General features: G+C 46.5%; 1 protein-coding gene across 1 annotated transcript in view; it reads left to right on the top strand.

The window, feature by feature from the left end:
* The first annotated feature begins 2,311 nt into the window (after positions 1 to 2,311).
* Poxn (paired box pox-neuro) overlaps positions 2,312 to 24,481 on the top strand; it is a 31,385-nt gene continuing 9,215 nt past the window's right edge. Inside the window, exons 1-3 of the mRNA XM_076810274.1 lie at positions 2,312 to 3,090; positions 10,403 to 10,441; positions 18,282 to 18,502. Of these exons, the coding sequence (XP_076666389.1) occupies positions 10,429 to 10,441; positions 18,282 to 18,502 (234 nt within the window). The 5' untranslated portion in view covers positions 2,312 to 3,090; positions 10,403 to 10,428. The remainder of the gene's footprint in view (positions 3,091 to 10,402; positions 10,442 to 18,281; positions 18,503 to 24,481) is intronic.

Consider the following 24,481-nt stretch of genomic DNA (forward strand, 5'->3'; position numbering starts at 1 on the left):
TGACTCAGCATCCCCTTCGAGACGACCAAGCGTTCAAGGGGTTATGGCTAGCCAGTATTTCGAAAAAGAACGCGATTTTCGGGAATTTTTTGTGGAATTGCGAGTTACAAAATAAAATCTAAAAATAGCCGAATATTCAGAGGTTAATTTCATCCACTTAGTTTGAATTTGGGCCGCAAACCAAATTTGCGTTGTAATCAGGAGAAAATCCCCTACATATCCACGAAGTTTCAGAATTTTTTGAATTTCCGGGCTCGGGATCTTCCATTGTCAGTGAGAAACTTTGATAGAGATCTTTGGGTCCCTTAAGTATTAAAAGAATTACGACTTCTAACGCGAAGAGTTAGTTTCTATTAAATATTATTCCCTTTGTCATTTCAATGTTCCCAGATAATTGTTGATATCTCCAGAATCTACTAGCCACTATTTCACAGTGAATCACAAAACGCAGTCTCTTTTGCAAGACCTACGATCTACGTAGATCGCCCGAATTGCCGTCAGTTAGACGTGTTAGAAATCACAATCTCAACGGGGCACGAGCCGAGGTACGCGAATCACAGTGGCGTGAGCGTGAAGAAAAGTTTCGCGGGTGTTGAAAAACTTTCGACATGCCGCAGAACGCCGAATGCCGGTGAAAAGTAATCGTCACGCACGAAAATCGTGCCGTTTGGAGTACGTAAAACACCGTTGAGAACTATGAAACCAGGAATCCGTCGAATTAACGATCGCGGTTACAGGCACGAATGTAATTATCGTGGTGCGGGGTCGTGAAATTAATTGATCGCCAGATTACCGTCGACTTGAACGGGCTTCGAGGAATAATTCGTACCGTTCCTTAATTCTATTGTGGTTCAGAGAGTGTCGCCACGATCCCTAGACATCTACAGTCACAAAAGAAGCAAGCAGAAAGGACCTTGCTCCTTTCAAATCCACGCACATCGTGATTGAAGCTTGATCACACTAAACAAGTCGCTGACGAGGACATCCCTTGTGCGAAGGAATCGAAGGGATCACCGGGTGAACCCCCAGCGAAGGGGTACGCAGGTACCGAAAAGCGAGTCTAGGGGGCAAGCATCGGCTGCGTGGTTCGGAGCGCGGCGCGAGTGCGGAGCAGGCGAAGAAGGTGGAGTAGAGGATCACCGTCAGGCTCGAGGAGGAGGAAAGCCATCCGGAGGAGAGTCGCTCAGCCCGCCCACCCCCGACTCGTCGTCTCCTTCCATCCTGGATCTTGCATCGCTGTCTGCCATCGACTGAATGGTTCGCGTGGAAGCGGTAACGTTCAGAGAGCGCGAAAGGGACCGGGCGTCGGAGGGACAGAGCGGAAGAGAGAAAAGCGGGAGAGAGGAACGGAGATGGTTTCAGCTCGCAGGGGCCACGGGCCATAAGGGCAGCCCCGAGCCAACATATTCAGCACGCGACGACACGCTACCGTCACCTTCTGCCCCCTCCCGCGGTTCTCTTCCATCTTCATCGTACCCCGGCCGAATCGCGGCCAGGACTCGCTCGCTCTTCGGCCGCGCACACGTAGCCGTTGCTGCACGAACAGCCACCACCACTAGGGAAGCGTGGTTCGCTCGTGGCACAGGGTACGGGGGGCCAAATCGAAAGCAAAGCCCGTAACCCCCGAGCCCGCTTCAGACACGTCGTATCCTCCGCGTGGTCCACATCATTTCGTCCTGGTCCCATCGCGTCGTCTCCTCCCGTCACTCTTCTGTCTGGCTCGAACGGTCTCGTTCTCCTCGTCACCCTTCGGCACCCGAGCCTACGCGTCCTCAGCTTCTTTTCCCCCGCGGGTCTGATCCGGCCCTCGCCGTTTCCCCTGCTCCCTCTCCGCCCCCCCCTCCTCCTCCTGCCGCGCGAGCCGAACCTCCCTACCATCCCCGTGTCGCTCCCTGTCCCCGCTGCTTTTGCTTCTTTCCTGCCTTTTGCGTCCCTCTTCCTCCCTCCTGCCGGGCGTCCTTCTCGCCACACGCTCGCCGGCCAACCGCAGTCGTCCAACGCGCGTTCGCCCTCGTCGCGCGGACCTGCCACTCCGACGGCTACCAGGAGTAGCTGCACGCGCGCACGAGGTGTCCAGCGCCTGGAGGAGGTCCAGGAAGACACACGCCGACCGAGACACCACTGCGCCGCTCCGACAACCGGTGGCCGTGTGAATCGCGAAGTTTAGACGGTCCAGGGAGATCCCTCGCGGTAGTCTACCAGCTGGATCAAGTCCGCGGGGTGAAGCCAGGTTCTGGGAACTGTAAGCCACTCGGTGCAGCAGAGGAGGATTGGCGGGAAGGCCTCGACGACACCACGTGATATGCTCGAACCGACCGATGTCAGGCGATATCGAGGGATCGGTAGGAAGTGACGTGCGGTATATAGGAATTTCAATGAGACTCGGAGCTTTCGTACGGTGGCTCCTCAGGTACTGTTATTGAACGATAAAGTGGACATTTCTCAGATACACGAACGAAGGGTATTGGAAGCTACAAGATTGCAAAGTGTTTGCAGTAAGCAGTCGACAGATACGCCGAGGTTCTTCTTGACAACCAGAAGTCAAGCTCGCGGTGCTACCGGTCACCTGATAACGGTTGGAGCGCGAAAGAGACATGAGCCCTTCTCGCGAGCGCAGAAGAGAAGCGACTTGACGGTGTCCCGGGCAAGGAATCCCAAGCAACGAAGATGTCACTCTACGTCGAGTCGTTAGAGGAACAATCGAGCCAGTCACCTTTTGACAGTGTATTTTGAAGCACGCGGAGAAACCTCGCTGTCTGTCACCGCTGTAGGTGTATCATTATAGAGTCGGATTTCTCCTTCTCTTTCCGGTGCACGACACATCTGCATCTTGCTGCCGTGAAAGCGGAATCACTTCCTGTGACCGGCGCCGAAACCGCGGCAAAAGTGTCACGTAAGATCGTGCCGGAATCGGTAAGGGACATGACGTCGACGGAGGCGGAGTGAACGGAAGATCGGAGAACGGGCGCCGCGAGCAACTGTCAGCCGGAGGAAGGAAATTGGAGGAAGGGACAGGCTTAGAAGTTTTGGTCCATCCAGATGCACCTGAGAGGCGAAGGGATTGCTTCCTGCTAACAGAGAACTCAACAGGTATGATGCTTTGTCTTCTTTCTTTAATGTAATTGTGGTTGAATAAATTATTTGCGGTCGCGAGATGGTTCGGAGCTGTGGGTGGAAACTTAAGTGGATAATGGAGCTTCATAGAAAGGAACGGAAACGTGTTTGTAAATGTAGTTTCACGGAAGGATTGCTTTGAAGAGACACAGTTTCTTCGGGAGAAAGGTCTTGTTGAAGCTTCTGAATATATATTTGAGCAGCCAATGTCGCGTTGCATAGCTTCGTCTTGAGATAAGGCCTCGAAACCATATGGACGATTATTAGAAAAGACGCGATTAGTTGAAACGAGGCTTTGCATTGTTGAAAGTGTAGCTAGAAGAAAGTTTATTCGGTAAATGTTCACTGTGAGGTCTCTCATTGGGTGTCAAAGTGCTGAGCTTCTTTGTTGATTAGTTATTAGAACTTTTCTGCTTCTTCCCATGAGCTCCATTGGTTGACCAAGAAAGATTGTGCTTATAGCTCTGCAGTATTCTTATACATTACTTCATATTTGCAAATCGAACTCTTTAAATGACAGCTTTGATCTCTGAATAATAACTGAAGCAGTGTCGAAGTTGTTGGTTTATCGAGAGTATAACATTTCTGCTAAGACCTCAAGCTGACAGGCGTAGCACCTAAAGGTACGTCTACACGTTGACACTTCTTTGTCTAGATCAAGTGTATACAATACTCAACAAAAAAAATTCGCAAGATTAGAAACTGCAACTAGCTAGACACAAAAGACACTTGATCTAGTCACAAAGGCGCCGTCGTGTAGACGTACCTTAAACAATAGTGATTCATGTTTCCGAATAATTCAGAAAAATAAACCGAATATCAAAATTAATGAGTATTCGACTGATATAACACATTGGAGTTCTAATAACATTGAATACGTTACTGATACCTAGAGTTACCTTAAGTAGGTTAAAGTAAATTTCCCTGGGAAGTCGTTTCCCCTATACCCTACTTATCTCTACACACGATCCTCGATCTACCTGTGTATAATCTAATCTATCTATATTCTGCAACTTCTACCAATCAAACTGTCGATTAGAGTCCAGTTTACGTGGAGCTGCTCGATTGGAATATTTTCAAATTTGAATCAGCCATCTACTTTCGCGGCGAACGTGCCCCAAGCTTCTAAAGCTATACGCAGAACCAAACTACAGCGTTATTCACACAGAATCGCGACAAATTATCCTGAATCGCGAAAGATACTCGTTACCGGACTGAGCGTAACGTGGATTGCTATTCAATTGCCTTTTCTCACCTTCCACCGTCCCGATATACCGAAGCGGAGGGTATCATCGCCCGGTCGCATGCGTGTCAATGAAATAACACTAAAATCAGCGGCGCTAATTACGCGATAACGATCCGCCGTCAGGGGGTCTCAGATGGAGGAGAACCTTCCGCGGACGCGAGAAGAGAGGACGAACAGGGGCAGGGACGATCGAACCGCCCGTGACTGCGTCCAAAGAAGGAAGCCGTGAATATACCGTACCATAAATACGACGTGTACGTGTGCTCTTGCGTATATGTGTACACGCTTATTCGGTTTGGATATACGCGATAAATATTAAAGTTCCTTATAAAACACAAAGTTCTGCCGCTCGGCGTACCGGGGGCCTCTGACACGCCATTGCTTCATTTAAAATGCAAATTCGTCCGTGTGGCGTGAACCACGGCGGCCCGAATTATTCTAATTACCCCCCCTCCCGTCCCCTTGACCGCCCTTTTTACTCGTTCCTACGCCGCTTAGCTCTCGAAAGCTTACCCCCGCGTTTAGCTGGCTTCAATACTCCAAGGAAAAACCGAGATTCCGCTAAATCCTCCAGGCTGGCGAACGCGAACTTTCCTCTAACCTTCAGCAAAAGAGTTTAATATTCATTTATCATTCATCGTGTACACCAGCAATTTATAAATAACCTTCCCTATTGCATTCCGCATTCCGCTACATTTCTCCCACATTCTGCTATATATAAAATTATATAAAACACATACCTACCCCCAACACATAAATTTCCTTTCCGCTTTGAAAAGTCAACCACTTATAATCGAGTCTCAGCTGATGCGAATTGAAGCCCCAAAAATTTCCTTAGTTAGCCGTGCCCCTAAAGATAGCGAGCAAAAGGAAATTAGCGTTCCAGCGGAACGACACGAGGAAACCGGGAGGGCATCCTGGGACTTGGTCGGTGGAAGAAGAAACCGGGGAACCTAAGTAGTAGCCGGTGTCCAGCACTGTGTACGCAGAAACGTGTTAAAGTGTGCTAGAAACGGGCATAGATTATCGTGGCTAACGTGTTCACGATCCGAGCGAGATGTCGTGTGCATGTACGCCTAATATATTCAGATTTTTATGGCTGGTGGCATATCGGAGATACGGCGGTCCACCCTCTCACCCCTCCCGCCACCTCTCCCTGCTTACGGCGTCTCTCGGTGTGTCGGGGCAAGCCTTCTCCACGTACCACTTAAAGCGCGGGGTAACCTAATGAATAAACAAAAACTAGATTTCGCTTAGGGCTTACACGTAAAAGCGTGACCTTACTGGCGATTTGCCGCTGCGGTTCTCAAATCGAGCCTTCCATTCCCAGCGGGAAAAACCAGGAACGTACCGCGACTTAGGAATTAGCCCCGCGCTCCTCGGGGCTCTGCGGGGGCGTTCGCGGTATCGACGATTCGATCGCGATGAAAGGGCGAGAGGTTTTAATACACTTCTGCCGTCACACGACCCCTTTTTCTTGAATATTTTAACCGGCGTACTATGTGTAGAGAAAGTTTCGTCGGAAATCAGATGTGCGTTTCTCACGTGAAGGGTACCGAATCGTTTGGTTCAGGGTGATTCGTTTGTAATAGAAGTTCCACGGGTAATTATTGTAGCGCGCTGAGTAGGAATTTCTTCATATGTTTTCTATCGCGGAGAAGGAAATTAGTTGCAGTCGCTGGGGCTTAGGAGCAAGGATTTCGCTTATTTCGTTTTGCATTCGCCTGGGAATACAGAGGGTGGACAAATTATTATACTCGAAACATTTTCGTCGATTTTTGGGATCATTTTAAAATGGATTTAATGCGATTAAAAAAAAATCATAAATTGGCAACTAAAGGTTCTGAAAGGAGACTTTCTTAGCTTTCCAAAACACTCATGAAAATTGATCTACGATCATGAGTTCGTAAGTTGTAGGTGTTCAATGTGAAAAGTACCTTTTTTGCTTTCATCGCGAATAACTAGTTCACTAAAAATCATACAACAAAACCAAAAAAACGACATTAAAGAGAAATGTTTGCTCTATAAGAGCTCTTCGTTGGATTTACCGGAACAATTTTTTTTTTGGCCAGAGCATACGTTCAAAGTAGGCAAAAAATTCTGAAACCTCGTTTGCTGCGCTTCATCTTGATAAAATATTATCGTAATGGATGAAAAAATGAATTTGAGTCTTTGATTAAAAATCTAGAAACTTCAAACGTTAAAATACGTTTTTTAAATATTTTTTGCGACCATTTTTCGCGGAGATACAGCCATTCCATCGCTTAAACTTACAAAATCTCAAACCTTTTTCTTTGAGTAGAATAATTTAGCCACCCTCTGTATTTAAGAACGTAATTTAAAATTATATAGTAGGAGGAAAAGTTTGATACAGTAAACGGGAACGCGTTGACCTGAGAACTTGTTAGATCTTCTCTGGAGCCGAGTACTCTCTTATGCAGGCGTCGATGTCACTTTAACTGCACCCTGTTTCTCAGTTTTTTTTTTAATTCTACAATCGTTCAGTACCCACGGAATATTAAATAAATATATGTTCTTGATTTGGTACACTGAGGTTACTCAAATTTCGAAGCTTTAAATAAAGGTAGAACGATTACACATATACCTCGAAGATAAAATGGATCCCTATTAGACACAAAATTCTGTTCACATTCTCGTCTCCCCATTTCAGTTTTTGACGCACTGGGTAATCTTGGGAATAAGAAATAAGAGGAACAATATATTTTCATCGCGATAGAATTGACTGACCTGGTCAATTATTCTTCTCCGAGATTATTCTTCTCGATATCTTAGCCTTAGCCCCTCGAGTAAAAATTCATTTCGTGGACTTGACGAAGTCGGAGATAATCCTCAACATATACGCGCGTTCTACGACTCGGTCCTGTTCCGTGAAAGCCTCCATCGCGATTTTAGGCCGCTACTTTCACCCGAAACGATGTAATTGAAACATCGGAATCATAGCCTGCGTCAAAAGAAGTTACCCTTCGGCGGCGGCCCCTTGCTACGGAGGAGAAAAATTCAGCGTGTCGGGGGCCGTTCGGTGCGTACGTCACTTTTGCACGTAGCTGGCCGGGACGTGGAGAGGAACGAGATGAAGAAAGAAGCATAAAGCAGGAGGCGGGACACGTGTTCACGAGAGAGTAACACCGGCAAAACACGTGGCGCGCGAGAAATGCGGCGAGCGATCCGCGTTCGCGGCGCTGTTTGATTTATAATAATCGTTCAATCCTCATTACCGAGATATTTTATTGTGGACGGCTGCTCGTCGTGTTTCCCCTTGGGACTTCTGATGGCCGAGACTCTGGGCGAAGCCCAACCCTCTTTGTCCACAGAAAACAACTGTTTTTCGCTTACAAGTGTTCAAGGGTAGTTATCCATAAATTGGCGGAAATTCTGTGTTATTGCCACTTATATTGCTTTCAAAGGGGGATTGAATGCTAACCCTTCGCGGTCACTCGGGGTGTATCGCACCCCAGGCAATTTTCCTCCAGAAGCATACGTCTTTGCCAATATTTCTGCAAAATTTTAAACCTTCGCATTAAAACTGAAAAATTTGGTGAATTTTAAGAAAAAATATCGCTCTCTGCCACAACTACATTCCCAACCAAAAATTTAATCGTATCAGAATTTACTCAATTCACTCTAGTTCACTCAAAAGTTGAAAGATTCAAAAACACGAAAATGGTAACTCAGAAATGACGCTGGGGTGCAGTTAACCCCTGACCAATTTGTGATTACATGGTGTGACCACGAAGGGTTAATGTAACCCCAGAATGGTGGAGATTCAAGAGGAACTGATATGGAAATTTCGTTGAGGATGTTTCACAGCGGACAATAGTAATTTAAATAGACAGCTTTTTTCGAAAGCTGATGTGCCTGAAATATAGAAGATAAAACTGCCAATACTCGTTGCGTTGGAAGTAAGTAAAAAGCGACGTGGTTTCGCCATTTTTGTAGCCGCCGCCGATTCCCATGTTTCTGCTTTCGTTGCACGGGATTCCACAAAGGAATCAATTTAATTGAAACAGCCGTGCACCGCTGTGCACCATCCGTGTTCCTCTTCGCCGACGCCCCAGTTGCACCGTCGCTTCGGACAGGGTAAAGGGGGCCGCGTTTCGCGCAACTGCAGCTGCAGCTTTAACGAGTAGCGCCTTGACACCTTGAAATCTCTCCGTGATGGAATTTTAGCATCCTCGAACTTTACAGACGCCATATACGTAGGATCGAGTTTTTCGAGGCGACGGTCGCCATAATAACTTTGCACCGTCAATTTTCCAGGTCTTTGCGCGGACGCTGGATAAAAATATTTCAGCCGTTTTCTTGCGGGACGCGCGGCCGTATATGCGACATTCTCGGCTTCTTGCGCATCTCGATTTTTCACTGCTGCACAAGCCAGATACACGGCTGAGTCTGTTACTCTCGATCCATATCCCGATCGAGGATGGCGTGCGGTTTTTCTCGCGACACAGAGCACCGGATAGAACGGAGCTAATCCTCGGGGACCAGGAAGGGAGCAATATGCTTTAAGAAACCTGACAATCGATTCATCAGAAGCATTCAATTTCATCGCTCGACGTCTGCAGACACTCTGCTCCGTCGCAGAGAGAATTTGATTACTTACCTCTGAAAAGTATCGAGCGACCCGTGGAGCACTCCAGCGAAGTGTCTCCGCCGCTCGTCAGCGTCAGCCTTCCAACGCTATCGAGTTCATCCTCCCGAGCGTTTTACAACGAATCAATCAACGGGCATGAAAAAGACCGCGCGGGGCAGAGAATAATTCCGTCGATATAACGTCGGCCGTGCACCGCGTAACGTGTAATAGTTACATCAGATTAGCGGCGGGAGTGAGCGTGTAACCAGGCTTAATGCGTGGGTAGGCATCGAGTGGCGCAGGGGTGAGTGCTGGTGGACCCGCGAGTACACCTGAAATTGTGGTACGCAGCCACACGACACACACGAAGCCGTGTAGCCATTTGCTGGTAGCCACGGTCCGCGGCGGAGGCCTCGACACGAAGGAAGCAAGGGTAACGACGAGGAGGGGCGGCCGGGGGTTGCGGGGCGGTTTGGTAATCGCGCATTAATTTGCATCACAAAGTACACGCCACCCGCCACGCTACGCACGCATTCCACGTAGTTTTCCGCTCCCGTTCGATCTCTGCGGCGTTTCTCAAGCCACCGCCGGCACACCCACTCGTTTCACTCCTTTCGACGGTACATTTTTTCCGCGAGATGATAGGAGAAGAAGGGACCGCCACTCGGGAGCACGGGCGGACGTTTGTTATTGGTTTCGCAAGGAGGGTATTAAAATTTTAAGAAGATCAAATCGCCCTCGGACTTCGAGGGAGATTCAAATTAACCTTGAGACACCTGTGGTAAGACGGAGAGGGGTGAGGGGTGGTTCTACACCATGAAAGTTAAACTTCGAATTTATAGCTGTGAAGCTACTGAGGTACGAGCATCGCGTCACTAAATATTCCACTAATAAGTCCGACCGAGTCCAGTGAGTATCATGAATAATTCACCCCTCGTGTGGCCGGTGGAATTAATTCAATAAAAATTCATCGGGCGCGTCATTTTATTCGGATAATTGCGCCAAATTGCGCGCTACCTCTGCGTCTTTATCTTTTATATTGACGCTGATAACTCATTCCGACGTCCCCCCCTATTCGGATCATCAGATCGTCAGCATCGATCGACGGGGATCGGCTCGATTCCCCTTCGCGACGCTTTCAAGGAATGAGAGTCACGGCTCGCTGCGGCGGCAATATTTCGCCCGCGTGGTACCGTTGCATATTTAAGGGTTGCCATGTCAAGCGTCAAGCGCGCCCTTTGAATACATTTAAATTCATTAACAGTAAAGGCTACGTTCCCGTAAACCTGCGCCCGTACACATGCGAGCCCCGTGGGGCTACACGTACGTAATATATGGACATCGTTACGTTCCAAGCCCCACGCGACGAGTCGCGAATAATCGCGCGCTGCAAGGAATCGGCGACTCCAGTGGTCCACATTCGTTAACGGCGGCCCATCTTTCTGTTCCAGATTGTCGGGGAAATCCTTGGATCAATATGCCGCATACAGGTGAGTCTGAGAACGCGTAGATCGCGCAAAGCTGCGCGGGCATATGCAGCTTAGAAACTCACGGCCACTTAGAGTCCGTAGTGACACCACCTCCGCGATCAGAAGTAGCCACAATTAAGGGGTTACACCACTTTGGATTCGACAAATAACAGCTTTCTTTAAGATTTTTTTTTTAGAAAATGATAAAGAAAATTAAAAATCTATAACTAAGCATTTATTACACAACTACTGAGGTACACAAAAAAATTTTTGTTTCTTTCCTTCGAACAAAATGACGTCGCTGTGATCGGTCCTCGAAATGATGATTTCACAAACGGTGGGCAGTCTAATGTCTACAATTTTCATCCGATTCGCTTGAAACTTTCAGAGGATTTTTTCAATTTAACAATCTAAAGAAACATGTAGCCGTTTTGCGATATATTAACAACTGACCTTGCTAAGGACAGTTTTATACTCATTTTTTACAAAAATTCGTCGCATCGACGTCATTTTGTTCAAAAGAAACGAACAAAATTTTGTTGCGTACTTCTATAATAGTTGTATAATAAATGCTTAGTTATAGATTTTTAATTTCCTTTATCACTTTCTCAAAACAAAATCTTAATGATAGTTGCTATTTTTTTAATCCGAAGTGGTGTAACTCCTTAAGCATTTAAATGACAGTTTTAACGCGGAAGCTTCGTATCCCTCTTTATATTCCAAGTTACCAAGAAAATATTCTTCCATGTACTGACGCTTTAGAACATTCTTCCCTCTCATGTTGCCGCGTCCGCAGAAGTTTCTTCTTGATGTAGTCCAAGCACTGCACCCCCAAAGCTCCATCAGAATTCAGACTCCGTTCGACCACGATTTACGGTGCACAATCAGGCAGAAAATATTAGCGGCACTATGTACCACATATCGCTGCTCGCTGATAGCCCGGCGAAGCACCGGCTTTCTGATTTATGCAACGACGAGGCTGGCTCGTCGTTATCGTTCCTCGGACATTTAGCACGAGGTCAGCTACCAGTCGGCGAAGATCAGAAGACGAGTCGTTCGGAGCAATCGACAGTACAAAATTAAAATCACTCCATCCTCCCCTCTCTACCACCACACCCCTTTGCCATCTTCCTCTCGTCGTCTCTCGCCTTTCCATCGCGAGCCCGCGGCTTCCGTCCTCCTCTTACGGGAGCGTATCCGCCCTGCCAACGATTGGCTCGAGGCATCAGCTAAATTACGATTTGGAAGGCACTTTGACAGTAATTAACGAAGAATTTTATACGGCGGATCGAGAGGCAAGATCTATGGACCCGTTATTAAACGACTTTAATTACATCGCACTGCCCCCTCCGGTTCCCCGGAGCTCTTTCCGTTCCCCAGCTTCTCCGATCTCTTTCGCCTAATGTCCGCGGCACGATGCTCCGGCTGAACTCCTGGCGACTGTTAACCGCCGTTCGATCCGCTCGTTGCTAGTCAGCGGAACGTTCGTCGAGATCAGAGGTTGCCCCTTTAGCTGTTCGAAGAAGTAAACGTGGTAACAGGCACCTGGGACGATTGCAGCCGTTACGAACCGTTCGAAATGGTAACTATCGATATTCGCACCATAGTCCAGCCTCGAATCTCTTTCCCTGTTGCCACGTTCGCTGCGTCTAATCGCACAGCGTTTCACCGTGCGTACAAATTGTTTCTGTCGTCGTCGCTGGAGGGTAACCGTAATTACACCTCCATCGGTCGAAGGAGGAGATCTCGGCGAGCTGACTGCGGCTGATAAGACGAAAGGAAAAGTATGGCGGAACAGGGCTAACGAGGAAAAGGGAAAAGCCGCCCGAAATTCTGCCGGTGCGCAATAAACTGGCATAAGCTTGCCAGGTAAAAAAACATTCGTCCGACGGCGACTGGCGGAGCATGAGCTAGGGTGTATCTCTGGATTCACAATAATGATTAGCTTAGAATTAGCGAATTAATGCGAGGCAACGGCGATCCCTATCGCGCGCTCGCCATTTAGGTCCTAACCAAACTATACACCTGCCTACCTGTAATCACGATCCATCTACGCTAACAGATTTTTCCTCTCTCTCTCTCCCTCTCTCTCTCTCCGTCCAATTTTGCGTACGAGGTGACACGCGATGCGACTCGAGTCGATCCTGGAATCGCATTGTATCCGTAATTGAAACGTACGATCGATATTTATCCTGAAAATACAGCCCCCTCCGTTCTGTCCCCATTCTCTTCTCTGAAGATGCATCGCGTTAGCAGATAATTAGCTCTTTAATGGCTGGAAGTTTTCAATCCCACTTGCTTCGACGACGTTCACGCGGCTGTAAAGATCCCGAGGAGATTACGGGGAATTGAAACGATCGATCGATTCCTGATAAAACTTTATCGAGTACGTGGAAATTGGATGGATGGTGGAGGGAGAAATGAGAAATCAGGAACGATTGGCTTCGACGAGGGCTTCGATATAAATTGCACTTCAACGATTAGCAACGGCAACGAAGGGTCCTCTGGGAAATTCTAGCGTCGAAATGGATGAATGGATAAGATTCTCCTGCGACAGTCGGGATCGTACTAAATCTCGTAGAAATGTGTGATGCTTAACGATTTTTTAGACTCCTTTCGATCCGATCAGACGCAACCAGTGGCGGAACTGCGACAGCTAATTGAAAGCGACTGTAATCACGTTTTTTTCCCGCCGGCCATTCCGAAGTCGCATGGGGGATCTTCACGCTCGATAAATTTGCGCCATCGCCATCGCCATCGCCGTCGGGTTAAAAGAGAGTCGCGGGAATCCGACATTTATTCGCGCGATTTCGCGTTTCGCCCGGAGATTTTTATAAAGATAAGGGGGCCGACTTCCTGCTTCGTTTTTGCCGTAATAATAATTTCGCCGGCGGTCGTGTCTCGTGGCCGCTCTGTCGCGTACTCTGGCTCGCGCGTGTAATTTCGCTCGATCCTCGGAGGCTTGGAACAGGAAGCGACACTCTTCTTATCGTGTAGCGCCGAAATTAAAGTGGAAAGAGAGAGAGAGAGAGAGAGAGAGAGAGAGAGAGAGAGAGAGAGAGAGAGGGAGAAAGGGGGAGAAGAAAAGGGAGGAGGAAGGCACACTTGCGACGACCAGTGTCCAGGATTTTTTTTTTCCAAGGAGGCGAAATAATAATTGCCGATAAACCCGAATAAATCGTTATTTCGCTTGTCGGATATCGCCTGATGAATAACGAGGGATCGACACGCGAGAATTTCTCCCCTTCTCGATGTAATTTCCGCGTAATAACGTGTCGAAATGTTTGTCGCCGCTGCTTTAATGGAAAGCGGCTTAAATCATCCGGTGAAGAGTATGTACCTGGACTACGTGCCTCTTTCATCGTTCACTAATTTCTCCTTGGATCTTCGTTTTATTGGCCGCTTTAAGAGGCGCGGGAAATGATACAGGGGGGATCAGCGTGGGAGTCGAAGAGCTTCTTGTAACTTGGAATCGAGTTTGTCGAAGGGTAAAGTTAATAGACCTAGAAGCATACTCTCTTCGCTGAAGCGCAGTGGACTGTTTTGCAAACATTTTAAAGATACCATTTACATACAGACATTTCTTCAGTGATTCATATCAGGTATTCATAAAAATCGCGCATTGGCGCGAAACATATTTTCGAGAATTTCATCGTTCGACCCTTAAATTTACTCCGGCAAATTTCCTCACAATCGTGTTACTCCCGGCGGTATTTATTTGAGAAAAGAAGCACCCGTAGTTGATACAGAGGCAGGTTGATACAGACGAATTACCTCGACACCGTATATATGTAGCTCCATTTCAGCGAGATATGTGAAGTTTCTTGTTCAATTCTTTACTACGATCCAGCGTACGTCTGTGTACCTTGACGTTAACAATCGTTTTTTAACTCGTTTATATTAGAGGAAAAGTAAATAGTTTTGATACATCAAAATTGGTCGTCCAAATAACATTTTTTCATACATTTTGTATGCATTTTCTCAAGTTTTCGCTTACTATATATTAAAGAGGAAGGTCCAAAGTATATTTTGGCATATTTGTTATTAAGTAATTAATTCAAATAAAAATGAAAAAAAATTGAAAACCGAATAACGTATCAACTAGCCCCGGTCTCCCCTATTTATGTTAGGCTTGATAACAGTGAAACGTGCTGCCACACGAGACTGCCAAAAAAGCCAAACTTCACGTCCAATTGAATATATAATGTTATAGTGAAGTCTCGTACCGACAAACATATCTCCAACGTTCGTTTCCGTAAATCTAGGAGTCCATCCAGGAGTCCATGCACGTAAAGAATACTCCCTTTGGCTGTGGTAAGAGTAACGACACAAGTCAATTACGGCAGTAATTACTAACACGTTTTGCACCGGTCCAATAAAAATACGATTTTCCATATTGTCGCTTGACTGCCGGTCACGTAAAATTACGACTTTTTTCGATACTTTTACACCACACCATTACACCATTCATCGAAATTCCGGGGTGCATTTATATTCGCGGCCTCGCATTATTATAACTTATTGCCTGAAGACATTAGGTCCATCAGCTCAAAAATAAATTTCAGGCAAGCAGCTTCGTTGTACGTAAACAATACGAATTTCTAAGGTGTTTGTAAGTTATTTACAAGAGTAATAGAGTAGGATTTTAAAAGAGCAATTTGCTTAATCTCGCCCATTGCGCCACAAAAGGGAGGGGAAAAAACTATGTATTAATCTAACGCAATTTGTTGGTGTAATATAGCCGTATTATTGTTGTTATAATTATTATTTTGCTAGTAAAAATAAAGCGGAGAGACACGTGTACGGAGAAGTTTACCAAGTGATCGGAATAGTTGCTAAAATCTTGGTTGATTTGTCCGTATACCTTTCTATCTGAGTTTCGTCAAAGCAACAGTGGCATTTCTCTGAATTGGATATTTTCGCAATCTAGGATATAGGCACTAGCTCCAGCTTCGCCCAAAAGTTTAAATAAAACACCGCGTGTTGGATGTATCTTCCTCGTCGCGGCGAGCACTCAATCCCTAAACATGATTTACGATTTACTTCAGACTTTCCATTAAATGGTCCTCGATAAAAGCCTACTAGCTTAAAGTTTCACGAATTTTTCGCCGCGAACGGCAGCAGCCGTCTACGAATGGGCCCGGCTACGCTTTGAGAATCGTAAAATCGTAACGCTCGGAATAAAAACGTCAATCGATCAGCAATTTTATATCCGCGCGTTGAAAATCGTGGGGCCAGATGGGCCGACGGGCATTAAAGCGAGGAATAAAATTTGAGTTACGCCACACTCGCCGCGCTTCTTCCTCCCAACGAAAGCTGCCACGTTCAGCTTCCGAGAGGGAAGAGGCTAAAGACAGGTCCGGCGACGGTATTATATCTCCCATAAATCCTACGGCGGCTCGCCAATAGCGAGAAGTCCCTAATTCTCGAATCGTTTCGGTAGCCGAACGATTACTTAACGGCATAATTATTATGCGCGGCCCAAAATTCCGTAAGAATTCTCTGTGACGCTCGGACGTTTACTTTCGATCCAAGCTGACTCTTTCGATGAGATTTTACAAGTATGGAGCTTCTTTGCTACATTATGCAATCGATGGACTCACTTTCTATGCGGCTTGACACGCCCCCTTTTACGGAGTAAGTAGCTTCATTGTTGCAGTTTGATAGGTGCCATTCAGAAGTTCGTAATACTCTTCGGGAAACTTTGAAACGCTGCTTTCTAATTCGACGTGCTAAGATCGTTTATGTGGCAAGTGATGCTCCCAAGCTCGGGCTACGAATATTCAATCATTTCTGGGCTGACGTAGTGGTTGTAAAAGTAATGGACCAAACGTAAGAGTTATGAGAAAGAGTTGCCTCGTATGAGGGACCATTATTGGAGTCACAAGCAGCTGCGCGCTGGGGGGATTTTAAAAGATCCTAGATCAATCGAATTCGTAGTCTTACCGATCAGATGAACTCTGTGTATGCCAGCGTTATGATAATTTTTATTAGCCGAATCACGTAATGTATACTTCTTTTGCCTTTCGATCGAGGGACACTTTTATTGAGGACTAAATCGCCTAGTCTCTTCCATGCTGACGCAAAGTTGCGCGTCATAGATGGTCAATAAAAAGAACGCTGGTGTATTATTTTCCAGCGAAATGGTGGAGGCCAAGTAGAAAATCGATTGGAATTCAAACGATGTCGAATAAGAACTCACGATGATATAGCACAGCCCAAGCAAATCAAATGAAAGATGGGTGCGATGTACTGAATGTAAGGATTGATCACATGAACAATGCACCAGCCAAAAGGTTTTCTATTTCTGCCACAATTGCAATACCGCACAATTGGTTATAAATTTTACTTTTCTTCGTTTATCATTACAATTAAAGTCAACAAGTATTTTAAGTTTGTAAAGTTAAATTTGTGCTCCTATCAACTCCATGCAGTGTTACAAACGACCTCAGAGACGCTTGTAACAATTTACACCGTAACGTTAGGGCTATAACACTCCGCTTCTCATTTTTTATTAATAACCTGGATATTACTTGACATACAGCGAAACTGTTGTGTCTCAATAATGTCGGATAAGTAAGTCACATCTTCGTATAAGAACTTTTGTTCTAACTGTGATAGGCCTTGCGTAATCTTATTCCAATTGCAAAGTGTTCCTACCGCCCCCGGTCTACCCTACCAAACTTCACTTGGTCGCCGTAAGGAATTACAACTTAAACACTCCACCTACTTTCTATTATAATATTTCATGGCAGGTAATTACAGATACTTCAATCGAACCAGATTAATTATTTCCCCTGGAGCGTGTGCAGGGGAAAGTAACGCGCTTGTCAGACTAGTTTTTTGCTAAAAAATGACAGACAAACTTTGTCAGTTAACGCGGCATAGAATCCAACTATACATCCCCGATAATCATCCATAACTACTGCGCCAGTATCATTAACAAAAACAAGCAGCGGGTGATCGAAATTCTGGTAATATAAATCGTACAATAAACCGAGGACACATTCTGGTTCGTCCTGCCGTCTAGCAAATTACGGGGACGACACCAAATGGTAGATTCCTGTTTAAAATGGCGTCGTCAGCGATTACTGGCTGGAGAGAACGGAACAAGGAGAGAACAGACTACCCTGGCTGGTAATTTTATTTCACGGCGAGTGCGTGAAAAATGGTTAAAAACGGTAATTCAGGGGATCCTGAAATGTCCCGGGAATCAGCGGAAAACAATTTCGAGGAGCATCGCCTGTTCCTCTTTCCGGCCCGCGCCCGTCCCTCCGTCGACATCCGCTGCCGGAACGTCACGATAATTATACGTCTCCTTTTCCCGAGGAGGCGCATGCTAGAATGTGTCAGGCGACTCCTCCGGAGGACATCCGACGCTACCAATATTATTAGAGGCCAGGGGAAAAGCATCTGCCCTCCGTCCCTCCCAAAACCGTGTACGCACTATTAGCAGATTATTACTATTCCGGTTGCCCTTCCACGTGCCTGGAAACGGCCTGGCGAAAAGGCACACCTGCGCCTTTTTCGGCCAATACCTTCAATCTTTTCGTTACGTCCGGCTAATGATTTAATTTAGTTAATGCCTGGTTGCGGGACGCGTGACCGCGCTTCCATTCCTCCGCCGATTGCTCTCCTTGTGCAGTATTATAACGACAATGGGTCTTTCTTGTCGCGGACAATAATTTAATAACGGAATGATAGCGGTGCCATTTTTTTAACAGGGCACACGGCTGGTATGTAATATGCACGGTGGCTGACAGGTTGTTCTAATAAATTTCGAGGATTAATTGCTACACCCGTGAGGCGATGGATGTTTATAAAGATGTTTGAAATTGAAAGGTCGAATTATTCGTTGCAGGTCAAGCAGGAGTGAATCAACTGGGCGGTGTCTTTGTTAATGGAAGGCCTCTGCCCGACTGCGTTCGACAAAGGATTGTGCAACTCGCCCTGGTCGGCGTGAGACCTTGCGATATCTCGCGGCAGCTTCTCGTCTCCCATGGATGCGTCTCCAAGATCCTCACGAGATTCTACGAAACGGGAAGCATTCGGCCAGGAAGCATCGGGGGAAGCAAGACGAAAGTGAGTGCTGCCGTGTCACTGCGCGGATATATTTCGATTGAATTTCAACCACACCACCGCAGGTACCCGAGCAAAGTGATCAGCAAACGTTTATCCCACTAAGAATCTCCCGCGGTAAGCAAAGCTACGAAAGTTAAGTGTTCGCAGACTCGAGCAATCCAGAAGGGGCTGTAAGAGGGCATAAAACGGTGATGGCACCGGCGAGAGGAAGCGATTCCAAGAAAGCGGAGCCGCCGATGGCGGAAATTCGAGTGAATCGTTTCACCTCCTATCGCAATTACGGGACGTGGCACTACGAGATCGGCAAAAAGCGTAATAAAGGGAGGAAGCGCGCGCGTGCATTATGGGACGGTGACACTGATGAGGGAGAATCGCGGGAGAGAGAGAGAGAGAGGGAGAGAGAGGGAAAGAACGAGAGCAAAAGACGCGAGGCAGTCGGGGCCAGTAGTGGCGCTGATGTGATTTTAAGTAAGGGCTGCTCGGCCCGACAGCGCACGCAATTATCCAAACACCTTGCAGCGGTGTTGCATTTGCATAATTTCATGGGTTTGCACGGTTCTCGTAGTCTCGCGGCTCCGCTTGTCGCGCGGAATTATCGGGCGCGGCGCGGCCAATCCGCCGCGGAGGAATCGCCGGGCGATCGGGATCGTAAAAGTCGATCGTCGGCCACGAAACGAGTCGAATTAGACGCACTTAGCGGCCTTTAAGCGCGCGGCCTCGCGAGAAAAGTGAATTCCGCCGGGGCGCGTGACACCCCCCGACGCGCATTAACGCGTGGCAGATTTGAATTTCAAATTCTTTGTTTACGACCGGGCCCGACCACCCCGGCCGTGATTTCCCTCGATTTACGATATTAATAACTTTCGATGAACCTCTCTCCACCCCACTTAACGAGCCACCCAGGGATATTGAATTGATCGTTCAATTACGATCGAATGCATCAGCGTTGATGACACGTAGATGGGTAGGTCTCGATGCATTGGAACATTCTGCCGATGCACTTCGATAGCTTGACGCCTGAAATTATTCATTGTGGTTCATTGCAGAGATGGGCAAAGATTTGTTTAAATAAAATCTTTCAGTTGCGACAGAAGATTCAAAATTTTATTCGTTACTCGTGCCCGAGTTATCTTTATTCGACTACGGATAAAGATAAAGTATCTTTTATTCGACACGTTGTTTAAATAATTTTTTATTCACATAATTCCCAACCCTGGTTCGTCGCACCCGTGCAACTAATAGATTTTCCTTCCGGCATTGCCAAATTCGGAGCATTTTCCTGATGCCCCATTTTTATGTGGCGACTGGGTAGCTTCATCTCTCGCTCGTTGAAGCGCAAATGATTACGGCTACTCGGTATTCAACGATTAACGACAGTTAGTTGAAACGTAATACTTCCTCGGGCGGGTTCTTACCCCAGAAGCGCGCCTCGCAGAGTTATCCTTCTGCGGTCTCGTTTTTCCCCGGAGATTGCGAGACAGCGTTGAAGAAGATTGCCGGCTAACGAGTTGCCTCGTACAATGTAGGAACGATACCGCGTATCCAGCGCGTTACACGCGTTCGATAATCAACGGCCACGGGGCGGCGGGGCGGGCGATCTGCATCCAGATGGATCCTCGCGAAACAGCATCGCCGTCGCGGCCGACAAAGAGAGCGGGCCCTGGCGTGCTGTGTTACGCGTGCGTGACGTCACTAATGACAATATAATTGCATAGGCCGCGTACGCGGCGGATTTCTTGCGACGCGACCGCACGATCCCGGCGTTTCGGCTTAATGAATTTATTTTAATAACGCCGCGCCGGCCGTGCATCGACCTCCGCAGGAGTCTTGACGATGCTCGGCCGGTGTTCCTGCCGCGGAAACCTGAGGAGCATATTTAAATTCTGACTCTGTGCGGGGACGATCGCGAGCGCATGTAAACGATCGCCATCAGCGGCCGTTATTGCGGAGTGTTCGTTTTGCAACGGCGATACGCCAAAACAGTCAATATGTACGACGCGATTCCGGCAGTTTAGAGTACGCACTCTGGTTTAATCGCCCGTTGACATGATGGGGAGGAACGAATTAGTGGCTCAGGAAGCTGGTTGGAAGTATCGCAGGTGAGCGTTTGGGTCCGTGGGAAGAACAGTGCCGGTGATTTCAACGCCTGCGTAGGACACTAGGACAGCCCCCGTGGACCGCTCAAAGATGATACGAGGCATTTAGAGCAAAAGCGGACTAACCCACATTGAAAAAAAAATCATTTTTCCTATTTTATGCGATTGGTACAGCCTATTGGAATAAATTATTGCTACTACCTTAATTTCGCAAAAAAAAAAATGTGAGTTAGTCGTAATATAAGTATTGGATTCTTCGGGGGTGTTTCGTTTGAAACGTTCTTCTATCTCTGCTCTCTGCTCTTCAGAATGATACGAAGGGTAAGTGGGAAAGCAAGGAATGTCGCGAAACAGCTTTATTAAGAAAATCAAATTTTAATACTTTAGTCTGCCATAAAGAAATTAACTGTATTGGTCGTAACATGAAGTTTATACTCTAATTAGGCATCAGAAGAAAAACTGACAGGGGAACATCACGAACCCAGAAATTAAAAAAATTCTTAAAGTTTGTGAATATGTATTACTTAGGGTAGAGGTGCACAGGGAGCCATTTTTAGCACCTAGTTGCGAGCAACCCGCCTGTCCCGTTGCTAAAGTTAGAATCGATGAGGAGAATTGCAGTAGTGTATACATATAGCTGGGTTCAAGTCATATCAAATGCACGTACACTACTGCAGTTCGCCTCACCGATTCTAACCTTAGCAACGAGACAGGTGGGTTGCTCGCAGCTAGGCGCTAAAAACGGCTCCCTGTGCACCCCTGTCTTAGGGGATTTTCTCCTGATTACAATGCAACTTTTGTTTGCTGTCCAAATTCATTCTAAGGGTGTGTAATTGACCCCTGAAAATCCGGTTATTTTCCAATTTTGTGTTATAACTCGTGAACTGTAAAATAATTTGTTTACCAAATGATAGATCTAATTAAAAGTAGTAACTTTGGTCTTGAAACTTTTTTTCTATCTCTTACATTTCGCGAGTTATAACACAAAAACGGAAAATAGCCGAATTTTCGGGGGTTAATTTCACTCCCTTCGAGTGAATTTGAGCAGCGAACAAAATTGCATTGTAATCAGGAGAAAAATACTGAAAAATTTACAGGTCCTCAAAATGCAGAATTGTCATTAAGAAAACAATTAGAGATAGCAATCGCAGAGAGCCTGCAAGAAATTAGTATCAACCAAGAACACGATAAATTCCGGACTTTAAGGAATTTCATATTTTTGAGTCCACTGGAAGGACACCCAATTTGCCATAACTTTTGAATGCGCTACATAGGATCAAGTCAACATCCACTCAAAACGAAAGAAAGTTTTCTACAGCTACAGATTTTATCACAAAGAAAAACAAATAGATTAAAAAACTATTTTAAAATAAAAAAGTAATCTTTCGCTTTGCACAAATTTTGTATTAAAGAAATAAATATATCAATTATATTTAATATCTGTTTTTTCCATTTATACAAAGTTTGTGCAAATTAGACAGGAATGAACAATTAGTTAAAGGTTTCTTCTGTTGTTGATAAATACTATCAACATTATTCCAAAAATATAAATTTTGTAATAACTTTTCCATTTTCTCGAGAATTCTCAAGTAGTATGATCTGATTTCTGATTTCCCGAGAAACAAAAAATATCGAGAAATCCGGAACACTGCATATAAGAGTATCGCTTAGAATTCTTAATTACACGGTAGTTATAAACCGATCGCAGTCCCTTAAAAGCAGCTTTTAGACTTCCCCGCTGGAAGTCGCCCAAATTTTAGCCAAGTAACGGAAACTAAGTGCGGACCGTCGGAAAACTGCAGACTGCCGTTTTAAGTGCGTCGTGCATTAAGTAAAGCCATTCCGTAGATTTAATCTCACCGTTCGAAGGAGTCAGAGTCACTGGTATGTCAGACATGGAGGAGCTACGCGAAACGTGAGGAACGATTATTCGCCGAAGACAATTTTTATTTCCCTCGTCTCACAATAAACATCCACGTAACGAAGTATTATGAAAAAAATATACGTGCCTATTTACGTAAAGCAGTAACAATGAATTCTACAGACACACGAGTTTAATAAATCAAGTAAATCCGAATGAATCGTGAAACGTGAATCCAGAAAAATTCACAGGCTAAAAGTATTTCTAATCGGCATATTACAAAAGCAAACGACGTTCAAGTCCACCGATGAAATTCTCCAGCGGTAATCGTCCCGCGTCGATCGAAGCGTCACGCCCGTTAAGGTCGCCTCATTATTTTCCGATCGACCGGTTAATTTGCGAATTAATTGTCGAACTATCGCCGATCTACACGTGTTCGCGGTACGGTATGCAACGTTTCCGAAGCATGTCCCGGTACTTTCGTCGTTATCTCCGGGCCCCCGTGTACGTGCTCGCACCAGGCGCGATACGCGTCAGATAATGGACTCGCATCACAGCAGAGGAAATTGTCTCATGAAAAATGTACGCCCCGTCGAAGCCCCCTCCGCGGCCGATAATAAAGTGGAACGTCGGAGCTCGGCGAGAAAATCGCGCAATCTTCGCCGCCGCTCCTCTTTTTCTGTGTTTGCTTAACCCCCAGCCATTTCACAGGTGCCCCGATCCGCTGCCCCTGCGCGGCGCAACCCGCGACTCCCGTTCGTTTACGAAAAACCCCGCGCCACCGTTCCTGGAACCGCGCCCTTCGCCGGCGAGGATGCGTATTACGAGGAATTAATCCGGCGACGGGCCGCGCAGCCGCTCGACCACGATATCCTGCTATTACGCGTTGTAATGGGAATTACGGATGCAGTATTTGCAAAAATATTGAATTTAGGGTGGAGGCATTGATATCTCTGAGACGGTGGAAATTATACGTCTCGGGGAGACAGTGTGCGTACCAAAAATTATACTCTTTACAGCGAGAGTATACCGAAGTATAAACGTTCCACTTAAACGCTCCGAATGGTCCTTTTGCTTCGCTCTGCAGTTGCCTGTGTTTTCCCGTCATGCCCGCGTGCACTTAACTGATATCAGTTCGTAGCAGCGTTTTACAGTAGGATTTCCATAACAGCATTGACTAAAGTTCGCCGAAAATAATTATTTAGATTACTTCTATTGCTGGTCGTGTACATTTGCGATAAATTTAACCATCGGTAAATATTACAGCAATCTTCAGCGTACACCTACCTAATTCTACGCGTAGAGATCGTAGCGCGCATTTAACAGGCCGCTCTCCAAGAAAACGCCATAAATATTCTCGCATGCGGCCATTCGTTTCCTCGGCGATTCCAGCTCGTCGATCGGCAAGCTTTCCCATTTATCTCGTAATTAAGATCTCACCGCGCGCGCGCGATGGCATATCGAGCCACCCGCCGGATGGGTATTTATTTCCCGTTGAATGATTTAGTAATAGCCGATAAAACGTCACGGAGCGACGAAAACAAGCGGCGCGCGAATCGTAGACGGTCGCTCCCCCGTATTTGCGCGGCGGAGTAATAATTAATGTAACTCCGCGATTAGCAATTTGCCAGCGATTACGGTTGCGGATAAAAATCAACTGCATAATAGAGGAGAGTCAACGTTGTGTTCTACACGGGAGTAATGCAGTTTCAGCTGCGGAGGTAGAGCCACAAGAACTGACTTGACTGATAAAGTATATCCCCTCCGGGAAGAATGGGAGAAGTACAGGGGACGAAAGGGTGACGGCCAAAAAGACGTTGGATCCCGGCGTACGTCTTGTCATCGGAAACGGCTCCAACACACTGCGGCCAGAGGCAGCAGACATTCGCCCGTAATTACCGAGTTGGTCAACCTGTTCGATAGCCTACGTTATCTAACGTTTAGCGCCAGATGTCCGACTGTCCGGGCCGGCCAATTTCCTTTGTGGCGTGGCAGCACGCACACGAAAGACACCGTCGATCG

Source organism: Andrena cerasifolii, chromosome 4, assembly GCF_050908995.1.
Source record: "Andrena cerasifolii isolate SP2316 chromosome 4, iyAndCera1_principal, whole genome shotgun sequence".
Classification (NCBI taxonomy): domain Eukaryota; kingdom Metazoa; phylum Arthropoda; class Insecta; order Hymenoptera; family Andrenidae; genus Andrena; species Andrena cerasifolii.